The sequence below is a fragment of the Carcharhinus amblyrhynchos genome, chromosome 23 (genome assembly GCF_965287045.1).
Source record: "Carcharhinus amblyrhynchos chromosome 23, sCarAmb.v2.hapA, whole genome shotgun sequence".
Classification (NCBI taxonomy): Eukaryota; Metazoa; Chordata; class Chondrichthyes; order Carcharhiniformes; family Carcharhinidae; genus Carcharhinus; species Carcharhinus amblyrhynchos.
In genome coordinates, this window is record NC_137346.1 from 13,339,149 (window position 1) to 13,363,771 (window position 24,623).

At 41.8% G+C, this 24,623-nt stretch overlaps 1 protein-coding gene across 4 annotated transcripts in view; it reads left to right on the plus strand.

Moving 5' to 3' along the window:
* The window catches only part of akap10 (A kinase (PRKA) anchor protein 10), a 95,224-nt gene that overhangs the window by 43,224 nt on the left and 27,377 nt on the right, over positions 1-24,623 (plus strand). For all 4 annotated transcript variants that reach the window (XR_013889295.1, XM_080210866.1, XM_080210863.1 and 1 more), the window contains 5 exons: positions 2,940-3,125; positions 6,628-7,197; positions 8,592-8,690; positions 15,158-15,242; positions 21,717-21,840. Coding sequence is in view for 3 of the 4 variants with exons in the window: in XM_080210866.1 (XP_080066992.1) it covers positions 2,940-3,125; positions 6,628-7,197; positions 8,592-8,690; positions 15,158-15,242; positions 21,717-21,840 (1,064 nt within the window). In the remaining variant the exon portion in view is untranslated. The remainder of the gene's footprint in view (positions 1-2,939; positions 3,126-6,627; positions 7,198-8,591; positions 8,691-15,157; positions 15,243-21,716; positions 21,841-24,623) is intronic.

Here is a 24,623-nt window from a genome sequence, read left to right on the forward strand (position 1 = left end):
TATTTAAATGGAATACATTTTCATTGTTTTAGCATTTTGTAGGAGTTATAATAGTAATTACTACCATTACACAAAATAAAGGCATTGTTCACTGGAACATTGATGACATTAAAGAAAACATAAAGCGCTTGTTCAGCTGAATGACGCAGATCTTGGCATTTAACAAGGCTTCACACGTACACATTGGCAATGGCCAGTTCCTGTGTACTAATGGTGAAGACTGAACCGTATTGTGTGATTTGTGGGTTCTCCCTATTTCTAGGAGCATGCATTAATAAAGTTACTCTCCTACTGTCTGAGTTGTTCTAGTCCATAACGATTTGTTTTCAGTGTTCCTACGATTCATATGTTTTAATTTGTGTAACTTGTTATTTTTGGTGATGACTATCTCCCTTTGTATTACAGTAGCAGGATCGCTGTTGAGGTGGCAACACAGTAATTAGCACTGCTGCCTCACAGCACGGGGGACCCAGGTTTGATTCCTGGTTTGGGTGACTGTGTGGAATCTACACATTCTTCCCGTGTCTGCGTGGGTTTCCTCCAGGTGCTCCAGTTTCCTCCCATAGTACAAAAGATGCGCACGTTGGGTGCATTGGCCATGCTAAATTCTCCCCAAACAGGCACTGTAGTGTGGTGACTAAGGGATTTTCACAGTTACTTCATTATAGTGTGAATGTAAGCTTATTTGTGGTATTAATAAATAAACGTTAAACAATGTCGACACCAAAGTGATATATCGCTGTGTACAAAAGGTGCAATTTTTCAATACTTAATTGTTAAAAAAATGATTATTTAAGTTTAATTCAGCAGATATGTGGATTGTTGTGTGAATTGGAGGATTAGACTTGTTTTTCCCAGCTTATTTGTTGCTGTTTGGACTAAAATAAATATGGATTAAATTATAGTGGTGGTGGGCAACTCTGCAGTTCCCAATGGGAGTTTTATTATTAAGAACATAAGAACATAAGAAATAGGAGCAGGAGTAGGCCATCTAGCCCTTCGAGCCTGCCCCGCCATTCAGTAAGATCATGGCTGATCTGAAGTGGATCAGTTCCACTATCCCGCTTTCTCCCCATAACCCGTAATTCCCTTGTCTATCAAAAACCTATCTACCCGTGACTTAAATATATTTAGTGAGGTAGCCTCCACCACTTCAACGGGCAGAGAATTCCAGAGATTCACTACCCTTTGAGTGAAGAAGCTCCTCCTCAACTCTGATCTAAACTGCTCCTCCCTCCTTATCTTGAGGCTGTGCCCTCTAGTCCTGCTATCCTTTCTAAGCGGGAAGAATCTCTCTACCTCGACCCTATCCATCCCCTTCATTATCTTATACGTCTCTATGAGATCCCCCCCCCATCCTTCTAAACTTCGAGTACAGACCCAATCTAATTAGTCTCTCTTCGTAGTCCAACCCCCTCGTCTCCGGTATCAGCCTAGTGAACCTCCTCTGCACTCCCTCCAAGGCCAATATATACTTGTGCAAGTGTGGCGACCAAAACTGCACACAGTACTCCAGCTGCGGCCTCACCAGTACCCTATACAGTTGCAGCAAGACCTCCTTACTCTTATATTCTATCCCCCTCGCTATAAAGGCCAGCATTCCATTTGCCTTCTTGATCACCTGCTGCACCTGTAGACTGGGTTTTTGCGACTCGTGCACAAGGACCCCCAGGTCCCTCTGCACCGTAGCGTGTTGCAGCTTTTCGCCTTTTAAATAATAATCCCTCCTACTATTATTTCTGCCCAAGTAGATAACCTCACACTTGCTAACATTATACTCCATCTGCCAGGTCCTCGCCCACTCACAGCCTATCCAGATCTCTCTGCAGGCTTTCCACACCCCCCACGCAATTTGCTTTTCCACTCATCTTCGTGTCAGCAGCAAATTTCGTCACCCTGCACTCAGCCCCCTCCTCCAGATCATCTATATAAATGGTAAATAGTTGAGGCCCCAGCACCGATCCCTGCGGCACTCCACTAGTCACCAACCGCCAACCAGAATAGCACCCATTGATACCAACTCTCTGCTTCCTATTAGACAGCCAATCCTCAGTCCACGCTAACACCTTACCCCCAACTCCATGCACCCTAACCTTCTGTAGCAACCTTTTGAGGCACCTTATCAAACGCCTTTTGGAAATCTAAAAACACCACTTCCACCGGTTCCCCTCTGTCTACCGCACTCGTCGCACCCTCATAGAAATCCAATAAACTCGTCAAACACGACTTCCCCTTAACGAATCCATGCTGTTTGTCTTATTGTTACCTATAAGTTTTGGCATTTTAAAATTTAAAAATAACTTGCTGAACAATTAAGTGTTAGTGACCTTTGGCTATTCCTTACTGAAGTGCAGATACCACCTTCTAATGGGGAGAACATGTGTTGCTGACTCGAGTTTGGGTATCCCTTATACATAATTAAGGAATATTCATATGACCATGCAATCAAGTTAGAATGGATGTAATTAAGTTAAGAAATTCACATTTTAGTTAATTGACATTAAGTACATGATTATGTAATGAGAGATATTGAACCTGCTGTGGGTTTTGCTCAGTATGTCCTGCAATTAAAAGCCCCTCTTTTGATATTTTGCTCATTGTTTATTTCCCCCAGAAATATAATGTATCCTTAATATTTAGAATTAATTTGTGTTAGTGAAAGCCTTATGCTGGGGGAGCTCAGAACAGGGCAAAGACTTCCAAAATGTACTCTATTTAGGATCTTTGAAAAAGAACCTTCATCCTCTTTGCTCAACAAGTGTAAGAATTTAAGACCTCATGTTCAGAACTGTACAAGCAAGCTGGCAAAATCCTGGCTGCCATCTGTCCATCACTTGCTGTCTTTCAAATGGATCCCATAATTTTGCCATAATTAATTCTAATTGTCATTCAGGTTAGGTTTCTACCAAAGTAATTCTCTGAATACTTTTTTTTTGCAGCCCCAGCCATCAGTCCTGTTGCAACTCCATCACCAAGTAGGAACCATGCACTCCTGGAAGCTGCAGGACCAAGTAACGTGGCGATCAATGCTATCTCTGCCAACATGGACTCCTTTGCACGTGGCAGAACAGCAGTTCTCAACCAACAGCCGATTCATATGGAAGCTGCTCACTTTGGAGACTTGGGTAAGGGTAGAATTTGTTAATTTGAATCCACAATGTGCAATAAAATGATAATCAAACATAAGACATCCTTAGATATGGATTGAGAGACTGCATGTGGCAAAGAGCAAAGAACAGTGCAGCATAGGAACAGACCCTTCGGCTCTCCAAGTCTGCGCCGATCACGTTGTCCTATCTAGATCAATCACCCTCTATTCCCTCTTCCCTGTCTCTTCATGTGTCTGTCAAGATAAGTCTTAAATGCTGTTAATGTGTCTGCCTCAACCACCTCACTTGACAGTGCATTCCCAGCCCCCACACTGTGTAAAAACCTTCTGAAGTTTCTGATCTATTATTGTATCACTGAGTGTTATATTTGCCATAGTCCCAACATTGTAAATGTTTTAAAGCATCCAGTAAAATGATTTGGCAATTGGGAATCTAAAGTCAAAAGCCAGACGTTCTCCTGATGCTATGGAATTAAATTTTAAATTTGATTTTTATATTTATTCAACTAAGTATGAGGAATGAGGATTAAAAATTAAAGAGACAATGTAGAATGAAGGGAAAAAATCCCATCAGTATTTGAAAGCATTTAGAACTCTCCTTGACGTAGTAGTTAATGTCATTTTTGTATCATAGATCTCTTGTACCTGAGTTGAGTGACTGCACCACTAACTATCTCATTATAATCTTAGTGAGCCTATTTACAGGTTGCCACCTTGACTTTATCAATGTGAAATTGCTACATGTGGGTGGTTGCCTTCCAACTTAATTCCTATTGTATCAACATTAACTGCTGAAGACTTGCAATAAGTGTCTAGTTAGTCTTTAGATCCAAGACGGCACAGTGGTTAGCTCTGCTGCCTCATAGCGTTAGCGACCTGGGTTCGATTCCCAACTTGGATCACTGAGTCTGCAGATTCTCCATGTGTCTGCATGGATTTCCTCTGGATACTCCCAGTTTCCTCCCACAGTCTGAAAAACGTGCTGGTTGAGTGCATTGGTCATGCTAAATTCTCCGTCAGTATATCTGAACAGGTGCCGGAGTGTGACAACTACGGGATTTTGACAGTACCTTAATTGCAGTGTTAACGTAAGCCTATTTTGTGGCACTAATAAATAATAAATACTTTGGTGTATGAGGCAGGATAAATCGAAATGGCCACAAATTATCACAAACCTCAATTTAAAACTGTTTTGTTTTCTCCTCGTGTTTGTCTTCAAATCCTGAAGTATATCATCTTAGCACTTCTGAGTCTGCAGTATTGACAGGATCAATTTGCACTGCTACCTTTTGTTATGTGCACTGAAAGATGATGTCTGGCAGCTGCGCTTTCAGCTGCCTATGTCTGAAGATTTGGCGTTTTATCAGCGGACCTCACCACCACCCTACCTTCCCACTCCTGCTTGAAGTTTGACCAAGTTTCTGATTGCCTATCCTATGTCGTCTTCTGTGGCCTAACCTCAAACTTTAATTTGGTAATGTTCCAGTGAAGCAGAAAATTTTACTATATTGAAGATGCCAAAAAATATAATGTTGTTGTTGACTTGTAACTAAGTAACCTTTTTCTTTCATTCACAAATGAATCAGAGATTAAGATCACTGTTAACCTATACACAGCAGCCAGAAAATGTCAGGGGCTACAATAGCTTTAGAGTAAAGACAGGATAATGTAAGTGATACTGCTATATTTCTCAACATTACGGAGTCATAACTGGAATATTAATAATGGCTTTGTCCTTGTTGGAGACAATTTTTATTAATTGAAGCTAAAGTTCCTGATAGCACTGGAGCCCCGTCATGGGGAACAAACAAGCAACTGAAGAGCTTCCAAAATCCAAGGACAAAAGGTTAAAGCCTTCACTGAAACCTTCCCAATAAAATAAATGAAACACACAAAAATCAACACTTACACAAATATCACTTCTGAATTTAGCACGGCCAATGCACCAAACCAGTACTACTTTCGGACTACGGGAGGAAACCAAAGCTCCCAGAGGAAACCCATGCAGACACTGGGAGAATATGCAAACTCTGCACAGTCTCCCAAGCCAGGAGTCATAATCGGGTCCTTTGCGCTAACCACTGTGCTGCCCAGATGCAGAGCCAATCACAATCATGGTCTCATCCTTGCGAGGTAGCTGGAGCAATTTTAGAATACCTGGTGATGAGTAATTTATATGTTGAAAATAAAAGAGAAGGAGCCACAACCAGTAGATAGTTTTTATGCAGTATTTTTCTCTCTAGTTATGCTACATCAGCACAGTACGTTATGTACAGTGAACAACATTTAATCCTAAACTGCAGATGAGTTATTTATGAAGAAGCTAGCAGAATTCAAAACGTGGATTTTTTTGGCTAGAATTTTAATGATATTATCTCTAAGGAATGCAATATCAAATATTCTTATGGTTCCCTTCTAGAAGTAGTATTTAATACATTTTGAATTATGTAGCAGCTCGTGGTGGGTCCAACTTTGAATCATGGAAATGACTACAGGAGGGGCCTGCTGAATAATGCATATTCTAATATTAAATTGATATCTTAGAATTTCTTTTGTTCTCATTGCCCTTGGGAAATCAAGAACAATTTGAGATTTTTGATGTGTATAACCTGACTTCCTCAGAAGATAAAACTATTTGTTGGAAATTCATGGCACTCCAAGTTCTGCATATTTATTTGAAGAGTTTCATGATGGGCCAAACAAATGTGTCACTTCATACCTTTACCCAATAATGTCTGACATTGTGCATAATTTTGTATGCTCAAGGACCTTGTAGCAGTACATCCAATGTTAACTAGTGGCATTTTTCCCCATTTGTGTTGCATTCTCTGCATTTCGAAAAAACACACTTTTATGCTTCATTGCAAACAGCTGTTTGCATAACTGATGTATATGTATCTTTTGCAATGGGAGGTGCAAGTAGACAGCTGTCAGCAGTGAAGTATGCAGTGAGGTCCTTGCAAGGTCAGACATTGAAGAATTACCGGATGAAAGTTGCTGTCTGGACCTACAGTAAAGAAAATAACATTTGTGGCTGTAAATGGATTTGCCACATTTGATGCTTGGGAAATGTGCCACCTCCATTTTTGCAGTTTTCCCCAAGGGCTTGGCTGAGTTGAGTAATCTGCAATGTGGCAGGTGTGCGGCATATCCTACCAGTGCAGGACAGAATAACATAATGCTAGCAGGAACATCCTACAAGTCCTGCATTTTAAAAAAAAAGTTGGCTTTACCTCTTAAAAATATATGTAATTGGTTTATTCCACCTTGCTTAGTGGTGGCTATACCACATCCAACAATAATTGGTTGGAACCATTTTGCAGGTGAGAGTGTTATTTTTCAACAGATTTAGAACAATATTGACTATTAATAGCATTATAACTCAACATATGTATTGAAGCAGAAACTTATTCCTCTTGTGGCGTGTTCTGGTTTGACAGTATCACTTGGTGCAAATAAGCCACTGTACTGAATTAAAAAGATTCCATCCTACTTTTCATGTTTTTGTTTTTAAATAGGTCATTCTTGCCTGAATTACAAAGCTGAAGAGACTAACTCCAGGCTCTCAAAGACTCTTGAACAAGTCTTGCAGGACAGCACTGCCCTCCCGTACATCATCCAGTTCATGGAGATGCAAGGAGTTGGACATCTACTCAAATTCTGGTTGGAAGCAGAAAGTTTCCGCTCCACAAGCTGGTCTCGCATCAGAGCCCACAGTCTGAACACGGTAAAGCACAGCTCTCTCGCGGAACCTGCTTCTCCAGCAAACACACATTGTGATGCTGATGTGCCAGTATCATGTGGCTCCAACACATCATTTGACCTGGAGGTGAAGGACAATTTGGTTTCTAGCAGTGATAAACTTAGTGTTCCAGACCCCGTGGGCCTGAACAGCGTTGGGCAAAATAAGAAGTCTCCAAACCACTCATTAAATCAGGACAGCAGTGATCTAAATCCATTGCTTGTTGGGACATCAAAAACAGTAACTGTTCATTCAGGCACGACCAGTCAAGAATCTCTAAAACCTGCATTGAAAGGACATCCACACCAAACGGGGATGAAAGGCTTGTCAGGGAAACTGATGAAAAGTAAGTCTGCTTCTATCTTATCATTTTCCTTCAGAGATAATCACCATTTCCCCTTGTCTGATGCATTTAATCTGTGATATTAGAATTTACTTTGTTGTTGGCATTGAGAGGCTCTCTAAGTCATTGCTAGCTGGTTATAATTAACTAGGTTGTGGACAAACAATGATTAACATTCAAAGAAAAATGCCCTTCCCCAGTAGCTTAATGAGTTGACTCTCAAGCAACTGAGCTATTTAGAACAAGGCATCCCAATTTCCATTCCTGGTCTCTAGTAGGCTGGTAATAAAAAAAACTAAATTTTTAAGAATTTTGTTTTGGCGGGGGTGGGGTTGGGGAGTAGTTTGCTGCAAGGGCAAGGATATGCATTTCAACATGAAAGACCCTACTGATAATTTAGTACCAGTGGCATACATTTCATTATGTTGCTGACAGTTTTCTTCTTTGAAAAATAAAATGCACATTTTGAAATAATCCCCCGTTTTATCACTGAGTAAGATGCGACACTAAATAAAGTTCTCCAAACACAAAATAGGATCAGTAAAAGACACTTGCGTTTCCTGAACAGATTTTGATATCTAGGGCCATGATCTTGTCAGAGACAGATTTGGAGGAATGGGAAAATTGCTTTATATGGTATATGAAGCATATTAAATTATTATTTAACACACAAGGTAAGCTACATTATATGCCATCACTTGTATTTCCTCCAGTCTCACATGCAATTCAACCTTCAGTCTCTAATTTGTACAAATGAGTTGCAGTCTCTTCATCCCCAGTAAACAGGAGGACACAGAAAAAGGGCTTTTTTTTTAAGCCATTTGAATCTCGTCTTTAATTTTTTCATATGTACACTTTGCCACGTTTAATGTACAATATAAATCATCTGATTTTTACAACAGGACAGGTCCAAATCATCCAAAATTACTTTGAGAATTGAAAAAGAAAAATTTGTCCATAACAAAATGTTCCACACCTTCAACAATAAACTTCAATGACAGCTTTTGTATAATTTGCTTTAAAATAATTTGGTCTGGCAGTTTATTTTGGGAAGTACTGCAAAATGTTTGGCAGCAACTGTTCTTGCACCTTTTCTGCTGTGATTGCATAGTACCAGTAATGAGTTTCAGCTCACAGAAGATGCATACCAACTGGTGTGCACTCATGACCCACAGTGCAAAATTAATTTTCTGTAGTATGGCATTTTTTTGAAACTTGCTGATCGATGGGTTTTCCATTTTCCATGTTCTTCAATTTGTAATAAAATTTCAATCACCATTATTAACAGGCTTGGGGGGGGGTGTGGTTTGGAGCGGGGGTAGTTGTAATGCATTTGTTAAGGCACCTGACGGTTTTACTTTGAACAGTTAAATTCATGATTATTTTCACCTTTGCAGGTATAGAACGTGATGCTGTTAATATATTTACTAAATACATTTCACCAGACGCTTCTAGACCAATTCCAATTATAGAAGCAATGAGAAATGATATAGTAGGTAAGTAACTGACTGAATTGCTCTTTTGAATGGGGAGGTGTTATGGGATTAGTTGGCCTTCAAAGGGCATTTAATCTATTATGCTGGTTAAGCAAATAAAAGTGTGATAAGCTAGATTTTCCATACCGTTAACTTTCCAACTATTATCAATCTTCTTTCAAATGGAATTCATAACTGTTGCCCGGATGTTATTCTGTGTGCAGAGACAGCCTTTTAATATCTTACCATTGTGACCATATCACATGTGAAAGTAGTTTTTGAGTGTTAGGTATAGAACATAGAACATAGAACATTACAGCGCAGAACAGGCCCTTCGGCCCACGATGTTGCGCCGACCAGTTACAAAAACAATGACCCACTAGCCTATACCAATCCCTTTTCGTCCATAAACCTATCCAGAGATCTCTTAAACGCCCCCAAACTAGACGCATTTACAACTGCAGCAGGCAGGGCATTCCAATCCCTCACCACCCGCTGGGTAAAGAACCTACCCCTGACATCCGTCCTGTAGCTACCCCCCCTTAATTTAAAGCCATGCCCCCTCGTGCTAGCTTTCTCCATCCGAGGAAAAAGGCTATCACTATCCACCCTATCTAAACCTCTAATCATCTTATATGTTTCAATAAGATCCCCTCTTAGCCGCCTTCTTTCCAACGAAAACAACCCTAGATCCCTCAGTCTCTCCTCATAGGACCTCCCCACCATACCAGGCAACATCCTAGTAAACCTCCTCTGCACCCTCTCCAACGCCTCCACATCCTTCTTGTAATGCGGGGACCAGAACTGCACACAGTACTCCAGGTGCGGCCGCACTAGAGTAGTGTACAGTTGCAACATTACACTGCGACTCCTAAATTCAATCCCCCTACCAATAAACGCCAAGACACCGTACGCCTTCTTGACAACCTTATCTACTTGATTCCCAACTTTCAGGGATCTATGTACACACACACCTAGATCCCTCTGTTCATCCACACTATTCAAAGTCCTCCCGTTAGCCCTATACTCGACACATCTGTTGCTCCTACCAAAGTGAATTACCTCACACTTCTCCGCATTAAATTCCATCCGCCACCTCTCGGCCCAGCTCTGCAACCTATCTAAGTCTCCCTGCAGACTATGACACCCTTCCTCACAATCTACCACACCTCCAACTTTGGTGTCATCAGCAAATTTACTAATCCACCCAAATATACCCTCATCCAGATCATTAATAAAAATTACAAACAACAGTGGCCCCAAAACAGATCCCTGAGGCACACCACTCGTAACTGCACTCCATGATGAATATTTACCATCCACCACCACCCTCTGTCTCCTATCTGATAGCCAATTCCTGATCCAACTTCCTAGATTACCCACAATCCCATACATCTGCATTTTCTGCAGAAGCCTACCATGGTGAACCTTATCGAACGCCTTACTAAAATCCATGTATACCACGTCAACTGCCTTACCCCCATCCACCTCTTTGGTCACCTTCTCAAAAAACTCAATAAGGTTAGTAAGGCACGACCTACCTGCTACAAAACCATGCTGACTATTTCTAATCAATTCATTACACTCCAAATAACTATAAATCCTATCCCTAATAATTTTTTCTAAAACCTTGCCCACAACAGAAGTAAGACTCACCGGTCTATAATTCCCGGCAAAGTCTCTGTTCCCCTTCTTAAACAATGGGACAACATTCGCTATCCTCCAATCCTCCGGGACTACACCAGAGACCAATGACGACCTGAAGATCTGAGCCAGAGGCTCTGCAATCACCTCTCTAGCCTCCCAGAGAATCCTAGGGTAGATCCCATCCGGACCAGGGGACTTATCTATTTTCAGCCCCTCAAGAATTTCCAGCACATCCTCTTTATCAACCGTAATACTGTCTATTTTACACCCCTGCAACCCAATGTCCTCCTCAGCTATATTCATGTCCCCTTGCGTGAACACCGAAGAGAAATATTGGTTCAATACTTCTCCAATCTCCTCCGGTTCCACACACAACTTCCCCCTGCTGTCTGTAACTGGCCCTAATCTTGCCCTGACCAACCTTCTGTTCTTGACATACTTATAGAACGCCTTAGGATTCTCCTTAATCCTATCAGCCAAAGTCTTCTCATGTCCTCTTTTAGCCCTTCTCAACTCACTCTTCAACTCCCTCCTAGCCAATCTAAAGCTTTCTAGTGCACTATCTGAGCCCTCCAATCTCATCCGAACATAAGCCTCCTTTTTCTTTTTAACCATCGACTCAACTCTTTTAGTGCACCACGGTTCCCTAGATCTACCAAATCCACCATGCCTGACAGGGACATACCTGTCAAGGACTCGCAGTAGCTGCTCCTTGAAAAAACTCCACATTTCAGACGTTCCCAGTCCCTGTAATCCCCTAATCCAATCCATGCTTCCTAATTCACTCCTGATAGCCTCATAATCGCCCTTACCCCAGCTAAAATTGCTGACCCGAGGTTCATGCCTATCTCTTCCCATCACTAAGGTGAACGTAACCGAATTGTGGTCACTATCACCAAAATGCACACCAACTTCCAAGTCTAGCACCTGGTCTGGCTCATTTCCCAGCACCAAATCCAATATAGCCTCACCTCTAGTTGGCCTGTCTACATACTGAGACAAAAAACCTTCCTGCACGCTTTGTACAAACACTGACCCCTCTAGCGAGCTAGAACTATAGCAACTCCAATCAATATTCGTAAAGTTAAAGTCCCCCATAACAATTACCCTATTACTTTCACTCCTAACCAGGATTGTCTCCGCAATCCTTTCCTCAACCTCTCTAGAACTTTTAGGAGGTCTATAAAAGACTCCCAACAGGGTGACCTCTCCTCTCCTATTTCTAATCTCCGCCCATACTACCTCAACTGACAAGTCCTCATCAAACTTTCTCTCCGACACTGTGATACAGTCCTTGACTAGCAATGCTACCCCACCCCCCCTTCTACCTTCTTCTCTACTCCGACTAAAGCATTTGTACCCCGGAACCTGCAACATCCATTCCTGACCCTGCTCTATCCATGTCTCAGAAATGGCCACAACATCAAAGTCCCAGGTACTGATCCACGCTGCAAGTTCATCCACTTTATTGCGAATACTCCTCGCATTAAAGTACACGCATTTCAAACCCTGCTCCGCCCCACCCCCAAGACTTATTCCTAGGAGTGACTATCTCCTTATAACTCCTTTCTATGCCGTGCCCTGCATTCCCCAACTATGCCCCCCTCACTTTCACCCCCTTTCCTCACTATCCCTCCCCCCCTCCGAATCAGTTTAAACCTTCCTGCATCGCTTTTGCAAATTTACCCCCCAGGATATTGATTCCCCTCTGGTTCAGGTGTAGACCATCCCTCTTATAGAGGTCCCACCTTCCCCAGAATGAGCCCCAATTGCTCAAGTACCTGAACCCCTCCCTCCTGCACCATCCCCTCAGCCACGAGTTCAAACTTTCCCTCTCCCTATTCCTCTCTAAACTATCCCGTGGCACAGGCAAGAGTCCAGATATAACTACTCTTTCTGACTTCGCCTTGAGTTTCCACCCCAACTCCATAAATCTTTGCTTAATATCCCCTTCCCTTAATCTCCCTATGTCATGTGTCCCCACATGAACTATAACTTGGGGTTGATCTCCCTCTCCCCTAAGAGTCCTGAATACTCTGTCCGATACATCCTGGACCCCAGCCCCTGGTAGGCAACACACCAGCCCAGAGTCCCTACCCTTACCTCCAACTCTCCTATCCGTCCCCATAACTGTGGAGTCCCCAATCACGAGGCCCAATCTCTTACCCCTAACCACCTGAGGCTTGCCAATAGGCTCACCCCCAGAGACCTGCTCCCTTTGGCTATCCCCAGTTGATTTCTCCTCAACTGTAGCCTCCAGGACCGAGAACCTATTTTGGAGGGGAACAGCCCCAGGGGATTGTCCCCCCAACTGCTTTTTGCCCCTCTTCCTGGCAGTGACCCAAGACTTATTCCTAGGAGTGACTATCTCCTTATAACTCCTTTCTATGTCCGCCTCCACTTCCCGAATTATACGGAGCTCCTCTAATTCCCCTTCCAGCTCCTTTACACGCTCCTCCAGAAACTGCAATCTAACACACTTCCCACAAGTAAAATCACCTGAAACACTGTGGGAGTCCCTCACTACATACATCCCACAGGAGATGCAGCTTACAGCCTGAACTGCCATCCCTGAATCAATTACCAGCAGAAAAGTAAAAATATAAAAAAAAACTTCCCTCACACTTATAATTAGGTTAGAGGAGGTGGAAGGGTGGGATTCTCTACCAGTGTAGAGAATCGGGAATCCTCTCTGCACTAATTTATAGTGTTAGGGGCACGAGAAAAAAAAACTACAACTACCGGTAAGCGTCCTAGTGACGACTTCCGGTTTCTAACTAATTTAAAAAAAACCGCCGAAACTCGCGACTTAACACTAAAAATAAAAAGTTAAACGGAATAAACAGAAAAATATACCTTATTTTTGCCTCCTCGCACGCCCAAAAATCGCTGCCTCTCGACTCAGCTCCACAGGAACAATGAGCAATGAGGTATATCCATTCTGGAGGATTTCACAGATGAGGTGAATCCTATCCATGTGTTTCCTGGAGATGTGCTAGTGCCTGATGGATATAGCTCAATGGTCAGGAGCTACTGAACTGCTGAGTGTCATTTTGGTGAGAATCTCTCTTAAAATGGGAAGTACAGACTAATTGCCCAATGACCTGAAAAAGGGAGCTACCTGAAAAGTCCCTGCATCATTCTCCTGGAGCAAATGGGGTCAAAGGTTATGAGGAAAAGCAGGATTAGACTATTGAGTTGGACAATCAGCCATGATCTTAATGAATGGCGGAGCAGGCTTGAAGAGCTAAATGGCCTCCTTCTACCTTCTACATTTCTACAATTATGTTTCTATTCAGTTCTCCCATATCACTGAAAACTGCTTCAGTCTGTTCCAGCTCAGTGTCCCAAGAATGGGCTTTCATTGTGTCTCATCAGGGTGGGTGATGCACATAAAGTTTATTTATTAGTCATAAGAAATGGCTTATATTAACACTGCAATGAAGTTACTGTGAAATTCCCCAAGCCACCATAGTCTGGCACCTGTTCAGGTCAATGCAGCTAACCAGCACATCTTTTAGAATGTGGGAGGAAACTGGAGCATCCAGAGGAAACCCATGCAGACACGGGCAGAACGTGCAAACTCCACACAGACAGTGACCCAAGCTGGGAATTGAACTCAGGTCCCTGGCGCTAACCACTGTGCTGCCCTCGAGCGTTCCTGTGATGCTTATCTTCTGGCAACTTGTAACCAGTAGCTGTGAATGGGGATAACATGGAGTGACTGAGAAGCACTCACCAAGCATCCTCATAGACGTGGTTGAAGAAATGAGTCTTTAGAAGGTTTTTGATAGTGGGTTTTGGGGAGGGTTGGGAAGCAGCAAGCAATAGTGAGAAAATTCCACAGAAAAGTGATTAACTGAAAGAATAGCATCTAAATGGTGGGAATGGGGATTAAGATGAGGGATATTATGTGTCCTTGTATCTTCCTTTACTGAATGATTTTTTTCATTAAGGTATATCTTTTGTTTTTTTCTTGTGTAAAATCCAACCTATAAGTGTAGTGTGCTCTCTGTCTCCATGCCCTACTGGTTTTTTGGTGACAATACAGAAATAATTTAAGAATAGAAATTTGTGGCACAGAAGGAGGCCAAGGTGGCCAATATTGTCCAGCAAGCACAGGCAAAGTGAAATCCAACCTCATCCCACCTTTTAGTTCTTTGTCCGTAGTCTTGGAAGTTATGGCACTGCAAGATTTCTCCTTCCAGCATCCTTTCAGATAGAGTTCCAAATCTTCACCACCCTCTGGGTGAAAACCTCAACCTCCTTCTAATGATTACTCTGTATCATTGTCCCCTGTTATTGACCTTTCTGCTGGATGAAATTTCCTCATCTATACCCCTTCTCTTCTCACTCAATATACTGAACTGAAATGTATACTGAACAGAAGGTTTTAACTTTGATCTTCTTGCTGAACAGTGCAGTTCAATACATTGGTAAAATAGTCTTTTCTGCTTGCATCTGGATTTTGAACTTCACTACTTGTTAATTGACGGAGTTAATAGATGAATCTGAGAAAGACACACTCTCGTTTTTAAAGAGTGCTTATCCAAAATTTTATGTATTGAGTTTGCAAAAGATACTGGGTGGCAGAGTGTTAACTGAAGCTTATATCCAAAGCTGTCAAAAGTTGCCAATAGGGATTAAAAGGACATGCATTTTATTTTCATTTTTACTTAGTGCTGCCTTGCAGTTTGTTTAAATTCTTCTTCTTTAAAAGTAATTTAGCAAACGTCTATTTTTGTACGTATCTTTTAGATGCGGAATTAAGAAATGTATCCTTATGATGTATCATTGTGTGGTACTGAAATCCTTGGATAAACAGGCTTTTTCTTTTACAGCTAAGATATGTGGAGAAGATGGACAAGCAGATCCCAACTGTTTTGTCTCTGCACAAGCTGTAGTGTATGTTACGATGGAAAAAGAGTAAGTAAATATGAGGAAAATAATCAGCTCAAAGCATAAAAGTGTTTACCCAGTTTGAGGTGAGCATTAAAGCTGGGGCATCTTGGCAAGTGTTAGGGCTAACAAAAAGCCTATATTTATGTTGAATTTGTATTTCAGTTTGGAACCTTGTGTGTGGGTGACGTTTGTCTAAACTGGATACATGATAAGTAGGTACTAATAAACAGTGTGGTTCTGAAAAAATACAAAAGCCGCTGTTTTTGATGGTAAATTCTGGGGAAGTTGTTTATTTAGTATTGGTGCACCTTGCTATGCCATACTGTAACATTCCATTGTGCCAGTAGCAAGCTGGAAAGAAGAACTCTAATGGCTCGGTGGTACCTGGCTAAGTGCACAACTGTGGTACTAAAAAACACAGAACAAAAAAGTTTAAATGAATCCTGCCAGATCAATATTCGCCGACACCTGGTGAAACATTGTAAGGTTCTTTTACCCTGTGTTCTAATTACTCAGCAAAAATGTGCAGTAGATGTTCTTGATAACATAATTAGGCAAATTTCATTTCTAGTAAAGTTTGCAAACTGTACATTGATTTGGTTAGTTCAGATCCCTAAAACAGCTGACTGACTAGGTTACAATATTTATCACAATGGCACACTCGCATTAAAACAAAAAAACCACAATTATGACAATCTTTGTTCCAGTTTACTGAGAAGAAATGTTGGAATTGAAGTCAATACAACAAATCCCAGTTGAGCTGTCATGACCTCCTAATTCCAAAATCAAACACACGTTTTTAAACTTATACAGTGCATTCTCAAATCTAACATCTTCTCTGTTCCTTTATTCCCATGGCATGATGAGGTCTAGTTTGTTTCTGGAAGCAATTGACAGACTGTCATGAATGACAGCAAGCCATTCTTTTTCCAAGAGTTGTGACAAGTAAGGTGGAAGAGGAATTCCTACTGATTCAGTTCACACTGAAGCCTGCAATCCCTTCCTCCCCCCACGCCAATAACATTTATGCTATTTCTTCCAATAATTACTTCATTTGTTATGGATGAGCTAAATTTAGAAACTTTTCTTTCTCTATACCTGGCCCTGCTAGGTTAGCAGTTCCTTCCCCTGAAGGACCTGCAGGAGCCATTTGGAATTTTCTGACAATTCAGTAGCTGTCATGGACATTTCTGGAGCTTGCTCACAAATTAGTAATGTGGAGTTGTCGGCGTTGGACTGGGGTAGGCACATTAAATAATCTCACAACACCAGGTTAAAGTCCAGCAGGTTTATTTGGTAGCATGAGCTTTTGGAGCATTGCCCCACTCAGGACTCACCAGATGCATGTTTTAGTGAATAATTTGGAAGTTTTGCTTCTAGAGAAGGAGAAGACCAGATTTGCAATTATGTCGTGCCTTTCATGATCTCTGGACATACCAAAATGGTTTATAGCTAATTAAGTACATTTTGAAGTCTTGTAACTGTTGCAGTGTAGAAAGCATGGCAGCCAATATGAGCACAGCAAAGCCCCACAAAGGTATTCTGTCTTGGCAATGTTAGTTGAGAGACAAATGTTGGCCAGCTCACCAGGCGTAATGATTCTGCTTCTCTTCAAAGTAGTACCATAGGATCTTTCACAGATGGCTAAATGTCTCATCCATAAGATGGCAAGTCTGCTAACACTGCAGCACTCCCTCCACACTGCACTGCAGTGTCAATCTAGATTTAGTGCTCGGGCCTGGAGTGGGACTTTTAAGTCCACGGCTTTCTGACCCGGGCTTGACTGCTATCAAATGATCAGCAGCTGACACTAACATTAAAATAAAATGTGTCATGCCTATATTTTGTAAGAACTTAATAAGTTTACAGATGCATTTTTCTTCTGCCGAACAAAGTTCTGCAGTTAGATTTTTTTTTGTTAGTCACAAGTAGGCTCACGTTAACACTGCAGTGAATTTATGATGAAAACTCCCTAGTCGCCACACTCGGGCATCTGTCCTAGTATACTGAGGGAGAATTTAGCATGGCCAATGCACCTAGCTAGCCCGCCTTTCGGACTGTGGGAGGAAACCGGAGCATCCGGAGGAATCGCACGCAGACATAGGAAGAATGTGCAGACTCCACACAGTGAAGTGACCCAAGCCGGAATTGAACCCAAGTCCCTGGTGCTGTGAGGCAGCAGTGCTAACCACTGTGCATTGGATCGTAAATACAACTGTACTATCAAGGTGAACGTTGCTATCTTAGTCTTGATGTGAGCAAAAGTCTGCCAGCTTTGAAAATCTCAGCCAGAATACCGTCAGGGCCACAGGCTTTCTTGTTTTCCATCCATTTGATTGCTTGCAGCAGCTCTCCCATTGACGTTGGTTCACCTATAAATTCTACCACCGTGCCAGTGGAGGAGTAGTATTGTCACTGAACTAGCAATTCAGAGAGCCCACTGTGTTGCTATAGGGGATGAGGGTTTGAAATCTGCCATGGTAAGTGGTGAAACTTGAATTCAATGAAATATCTGGAATTAAAAACCACCACTATGGATTCATGGTCGAGGAGTTGTTCATGGATGACTGCATTGTCATCCTTAAGAAGAAAGACACCATCTTATGAATAAATAGGATTTTGTCCATTTGACATTGATATTTAGATTGCTTCCATAAGCAAACTTCGAGATCAACTACTTTGGGATGGGCACTGTGGATGGCTGAAAAGTCACCTCCCCTGCCAGGTCCTGTTTACTCAGCTGTCAACTGGCCAACATTCTTGGGGAGTACAAAGAACTTCTGAAGCTCTCATTGAAGCTCAACAGCATTGATAATGACTCAAGGAGCTTACTCCCAGTCATTCAGAATGGCTGCCACTTGTCCATCAAGTTGCATCACACTTTGAATCAGTGACTTAATGGTGAAGGAAAGCGACTGCAGACAGAAAGGGGACATGTCCTGTATTCCAGACCCCACTACCTTGAGGGATATCTTGCCCCCATCTGCTCAAAGATCCGTGGGTTGAGAATTGGTGTGTTAATCACATGAAGACCCATGACAAAAACTTACAATCCTGAGTAGGCATCATCCTTGAATTGAGAGACAGCCATCACTGAGGTTAACTTTGTAATGGAGAATTTAAATCACCATTAAGACCTTATGACACATTAGTGAGCTTTCAGCTTTTTGGTATAAATCCAATACTAAAGCCAAACTGAATCTAAAGAACAGTGGAAACTTTCTCCTCCAGTGAAATGTAACTCCGCTGCAGTCTTTCATAGAATCCCAATCCCTAATTCAGGGTGCACTTGCAATACAACTCCAAGTCGATGTAAAACCCAAAACACTTCATGTCAGTGCACCATAATATGACCTCTGTAGCGTGCTTGGGAAAAATGACCAAGTATTTCCTAAGATACAGGAGAATTGGGGAAAAGCAATTATTTGCAGACATGTTTTACACACTTGTGTAAATCGAAATAGTTGCTCCTTTTCAGTCTGCTTTTGCCTCAAAACAGCAGATTGTTCCAAAAATTTAGAGGTTTAGTTTTCACCTGCGACGGTAGAATTGCTGCTGGACTCTACATTACGACTGTGGCAGTGTGATTTCAGTTGAGTTGATGGAGCATGCACGCTTTTCATTCTCTCGGATACAGGAAAAAAAGTGAAACGAGCTTCTTGATAAAACAGTGGAAATTGTGACTGATAATTTATTGCCATCTTGTGGTTAAACCTGAAAGTAAAATTTGGGCATCCCGACTGCTGCTGGGTCACAGTTTAAGTACTAAAATGTAGTATTTAGGTTGTTTAAAAAAATGCAATGCAAAGTAACTTTCAGCCATCATAATGCATCATGTTTGTTAATCTAAATATTAGCAGAGTTACCTTTTTTATCACTCATGGGACGTGGGCGTTGCTGGCTGGCCAGCATTTATTGCCCATCCCTAGTTATCTTTGGAGGACAGTTGAGAGTCGACCACATTCCTGTGGCTCTGGAGTCACATGTAGGCCAGACCAGTTAAGGATGGCAGATTTCTTTCCCAGAAGGGCATTAGTGAACCAGATGGATTTTTCAGACAATCGACACTGGTTTCATGGTCATCAGTAGATTCTTAATTCCAGATATTTTTATTGAATTCAAATTCCGCCATCTGCCGTGGAAGGATTCTAATCCTTTTCCTGTTTCATAATGCATCTTTTTGGAAGTGCAATGAACCCTTTTGTACAAACTAGTGCCATAATTACTAAGAAGAGTCATTTCTGAAAAATCCATCAATCTTTCTCCTATTTATGGACTTGGTAAAATCTGCATTATATCTCTCTGTACACAGTATTGTTTCTGATAATGTCCTTTGTTCCAGTTCGTTAGTGTTTTTCTTAGCTTCTCTCTTTACTGCCCCAAAACGTTTAATGGGTGAGAACGAGCTATACGTGGTCTGCATCTAAATTCTTGTAACGTGCAACAGATGACTTAATCTCTACAAAGTAAACACTTAAAGAATAAAAATGCACATGTTTACTTACTACTGTTCAACTGCGAGGTTTTGTAAGATAATGTTTTGGACTGCAAGGTAAAATGGAGTGAAGAAGAATCATGTGATCTGCTATGAGTTCTACCTGACAGCAAGCCTCAGTGCTTGGTTATCCTGGGAAGTGGGGGATCCAGGTCAGATGTTATTGAAAAGCACATTCCAGGTTTAACACCTGGAAACAAAGGCAGGACAGGAGCAGAGAAAGAGCAAGGCAGAATAGCAGTTGTTGCAGTCTGCAGAGGAAAAAGACTATTTTCTGTGTTAGCTACAAGACAGAATGCTGGGAAAAGCTTGTCCACTGATCGAAGAGAAGGAACGCGCAGAAATTTTAAGAACACTGGAAAATTTCGTCCTGGAAAGGCTGGGGAAAGAAATCACCAGAGTGGACCTTACAGCTGGAAGTCAGTTTGGAAATGTGCAAAAGACTGAACACTTGATGGTCATTGGATATTATGACTCAGTAAAATGAGGAGAAATTAACTTGTTGGAAGCTTTAGACTATTTCCTGAAAAGGCTCAATTTGGAAATCATGCTGCAAAATGTATATGCAAACTGGGTTTATCAGTTGCGTCAAGACATTGAGTTCTCTTTTTTTCTGTAGTTTAGAGCATTGCTTACTAAGTAATTATTCAATGTTGCTTTTGGTTTGCTTGTGTTGCAGTAAAAGTCTTAAAACCTGAAATCTTGTCATGAAATTCTTCAAGTCAGTCGGTGGGAATTGAAATTGCCTTTTTACATATTAGTCTCTATGGGGATTGTTTAAAGACTTTAATACTTTAGGGTTTTGGAAATTGTAAACCATTTCATGATTTGAACTGTCACCCAAGCTTGCATGTCCCTTGCTTGTGCACTCTACAATAGGGAGTGGCAGATTTGGTTGCTTTGTTGGGGAGGCGATGGCCTAGTGGTATTATTGCTGGACTATTAGTACAGAAACTCAGCTAATGTTCTGGAGACTTGGGTTCGAATCCCACCATGGCAGATGGTGGAATTGAATTCAATTTAAAAAAATCTGGAATTAAGAATCTACTAGTGACCGTGAAGCCATTGTCGATTGTTGGAAAAATCCATCTGGCTCACTAATGTCCTTTAGGAGAAGAAATCTGCTATCCTTACCTGGTCTGGCTTGCATGTGAGTCCAGAGCCACAGCATTGTGGTTGACTCTCCAACTAGGGATGGGCAATAAGTGCTGGCCAGGAAGTCATGCCCATGTCCCACCCATGAATGATATGAAAAAATCCTGTGAATTCAGCAGTTTGTGGAAGATTTCTTAGAGCTTGCAGTTTGCATGACACATTTGAAGATATAGGAAGGCACACTTGATTTGCTGGAGATTCAACACAGATTACCCACACTATTTGTTTCAAATTGACAGCATTTTCACTTTTTTTTTATTCTGCTAGTGCTGGAAATGTCTCTTGTAAATTTCACAGTGGAAAGCATTCATCCCAACATTACATTTTTGAAATTTGATTTTTTTTTAATTAGCCCCCACCCCACTCCACCAAACCTAATCAGTCTCAGAGATAGCCTATTCTGATACATTTCACTACATTACAGCTGCTCTGCTAAACCTTTGGGCTGTTTATAGTGCAAGATGTCTGATAAGGTCTTGCACTGCTAACAGATTCATTATAAGGTCACAATGGGAACGTTGTAAACAGTAATGGCGCATCCATTATTCAGCCATAGTAGAAAAAAAGAATATTTTATACAGCCTATGTGCCTTTTAATCTCCAAGGAAACAACATTATTAAAAGGGATAACTGTTTAAAGGAAGCCACATTTAGCAATATTAAGATAAATAACTTTAAAAGATGGAGATCTTTGTTTTGGTAGCTTTGGAATGTACCTAGATTTACATTTTTAAAACTGCATAATTTTCCTTTAGCAAAAACAGCATGCATTAGTGCAATTTTTATTCAGGAAAGGGCTTTTAAGATTTCAGCTAATATTCTCATTTCTTAATTTCATTCTCCAACAGGCACTTTACAGAATTTTTACGGAGTCATCATTTTTGTAAATACCAAATTGAAGTGTTGACTAGTGGCGTTGTTTACCTGGCTGATATTCTTTTCAATGAGTCAGCACTCTTCTATTTCTCGGAGGTAAGATGCAACATAGTGTGCACTGTCGTGAAAGCGTTGGCTGGTGTCTATTGGCTTTGAAAAAGGGTCATCTGGACTCAACGTCAGCTCTTTTCTCTTCTTACAGATGCTGCCAGACCGGCTGAGATTTTCCAACACTTTCTCTTCTGGGCAGGGTGTCTAACGTAAATCTCCTGGTTGTTGTTCAGTAGGCAGCAGAGTTGTAGTAAATTGAAATGGTCATTCTTCAAGAATTTTGTGATGGGCACTTATTGATAACAGCACTATCGTATATTTTATATCTTTGCAGAGATGACAGTTTCTCTGTGTGCAATGGATTTTGTTTTCAGTGCTTTAACATGTCTGCTCCATGTTTCAGCTCTGGGTTTCAACTCTTTCTACCGTTGGTTCACTTTTCCTTGTGTGTGTTTCATATACATATCCAGGCTTAAGTAATCAAGCATAGTGAGCATCAATAACCAATAGACCCACTGAATCAAACACAGAACAATTGAACGCTGGAGCTACCAAATATTTTGTATAGTAATTTAGTGTCGCTCATTTATGAAATTTGTGTATCATTTAAAAGCAAACAGAACTTGCAATGTAATGCTGAAAAACATTGTGAACCAAAGGAATTTTAAGGGGGTGACCAGATGCTCGTTGAAAGGGAGGTAGGGTTTGGAAAGAGTGGATGGAGCTGGAAGGCCAGCAGGGTTTATGGAGGGAATTTGACAATATGGATTTAAAAAGCTGAAAGTACAGCTGCCTAGAGTAGAGCAAGGGATTTGAGGAGATGCTGGAGTCAAAAGTTTGGTGAGGGGTGTGTAGTTAGGCTGAAAAAGGTCGCAGAAGTAGGACTTGCCAAGCCATTGGCAGGACTTTGACACGAGGTTGAAGATTTTGAATGTTAGGTTTGGGAAATCAGAGATCGAGGTCTGTGAGGGTAATTCTGATTGGTGAATGGAATGGGATACAGTGAGTCACTATAAAATGGTGTGGCGCTTCAATATCAGTTATTTAATGGGTCCTGTTTTCTTGTTCAGCACTGGGAATTTCATTTTAGAGTCATTTCATGCTGGCCTGATGTAGGGCCGTGTGGACCAAATGGCACCATTTTAAAGCTGCTTGTGCTGCTCCCTGATCTTTTGTCACAGTGTTGACTCCCAAGGCTCTCTGCCTCTGCCACTCTCTAACCCACCCTCTTGCCGATTCTTCCCCTTGCCAATCATCCTTGTCACTTCCCTCTCCTGACCAGTTGCAGCGAGCGAGGGCTCTGGAGATGAGTGACTAAGAAGTGGAGGGGAAGCTTCAACTTCCTGCAAGGCACAGTTGCTCTGCCTGCAGCTCAACTCTCTCATTCACAGTGAGAGCTTAGGAGAGAGATGCAGTGAGGGAGCATGAGGATGGATGAATGGAAGGGTCAGGGAGTGGGAGAGGCCACGAGCCTGAGTTGGTAACAAATGAGTGAGTTGGGAGTGGCACAGGCCCCAAGTTAGAGAGTTTGCACTGAGGGGGAGAGCCTGGAAGTGGATGAATGGTGAGCAAGGCATTCGGGAAGCAGGATCAGCAGTGAGCGGGAAGCAAGTAGAAAGTTGCCACATTTTATATTTTAAAATTTTGTTTTTTTTTAAAGTTGCTTATCAATATAGGAATTTAGCAATAAAAGTATTTCAACTTACAGGGTCTAATGTTTTAATTTTTTCTGGCACGAAAGATCCTACAAATCTGAACTATAGTTTTTACACTGGTTTTAATGGGGAAAAGCTGATTCACCTCGAGTCGTTTCACTTAGTTGCACTATTCAGGGACATAACTACAAATTTAAGTGAGGTCTTACAGTTCAGTCAGCTGAGTTTTGGCTAAACTTTGGCTGGAGCATTGAAGCCTGTAAGAAGTCTGACAATATAGTGACTTACTATGTTTACCCCTGTCCAACGCTGGCATCTCCACAGCATTGAAGGCTAGTCAGGACTATTTTGTACTAACTGAGGGTGTAGATTTAGCTTCAGGGGAAAGTGAGAATGGAAGTGGGCAATCTAGAGGCGGAAGAGAGCCGAGAGGAAATAGGGTCAGGAGCATGGCTTGGAGTCACATAAGACAGCAAAATGTAAGGAGTCTGATTCAACCCGTGACCACGGCAAGGAAGTGGGGGTGAAGCCCATAGTTTAACTGGAGGAAATTGCCTCACTCAAGATCATCTGTGGGGAAGGTACCAGAATAGTTGATGGAGGCAAGAGTGAGTGAGCACTTGAACATGAGTTGTTCAGAGCCACTTCTGGATTTGTAGAGTAGAGTTTCTATGAATGGTATTTATATATTGGGGAGATTGGACCAAAAAATTGCAGTATTGTTTCAGGCAAGAAAACTGGTGTGCTTCTTGTTAGAGAAACACGCCGGTTTTCTTGCTGGATTCTATCACACTGTCAAAAGAAATCAAGGCTTTGCACTGTCATGCAGGAGGCGCAGGTACACAACTCGCCAGCAAAGCCCGACTGCACTGAGAAGATGGTGCCCCGATTTATAACATGAATAAACCATTCCATGAGGGAGGCCTCAGGGACTCCTGACCCCACCCCTGATTGGAGATGGCAGTTCTCTTCTCCCCTTCCCCTCCCACCGCCCTGCCAATCTGATTATCAACCCCTCCCCTCCCCTCCGATCATTGATGCCTTTGCACCTTTCTCCATTGACTTCAGTACAATTCTGTATAAGGAGCCACTAACAAAATCGTGGGTGACATGGTGGCACTGTGGTTATCACCGCCTCACAGCGCCAGAGACCCGGGTTTGATTCCTGGCTTG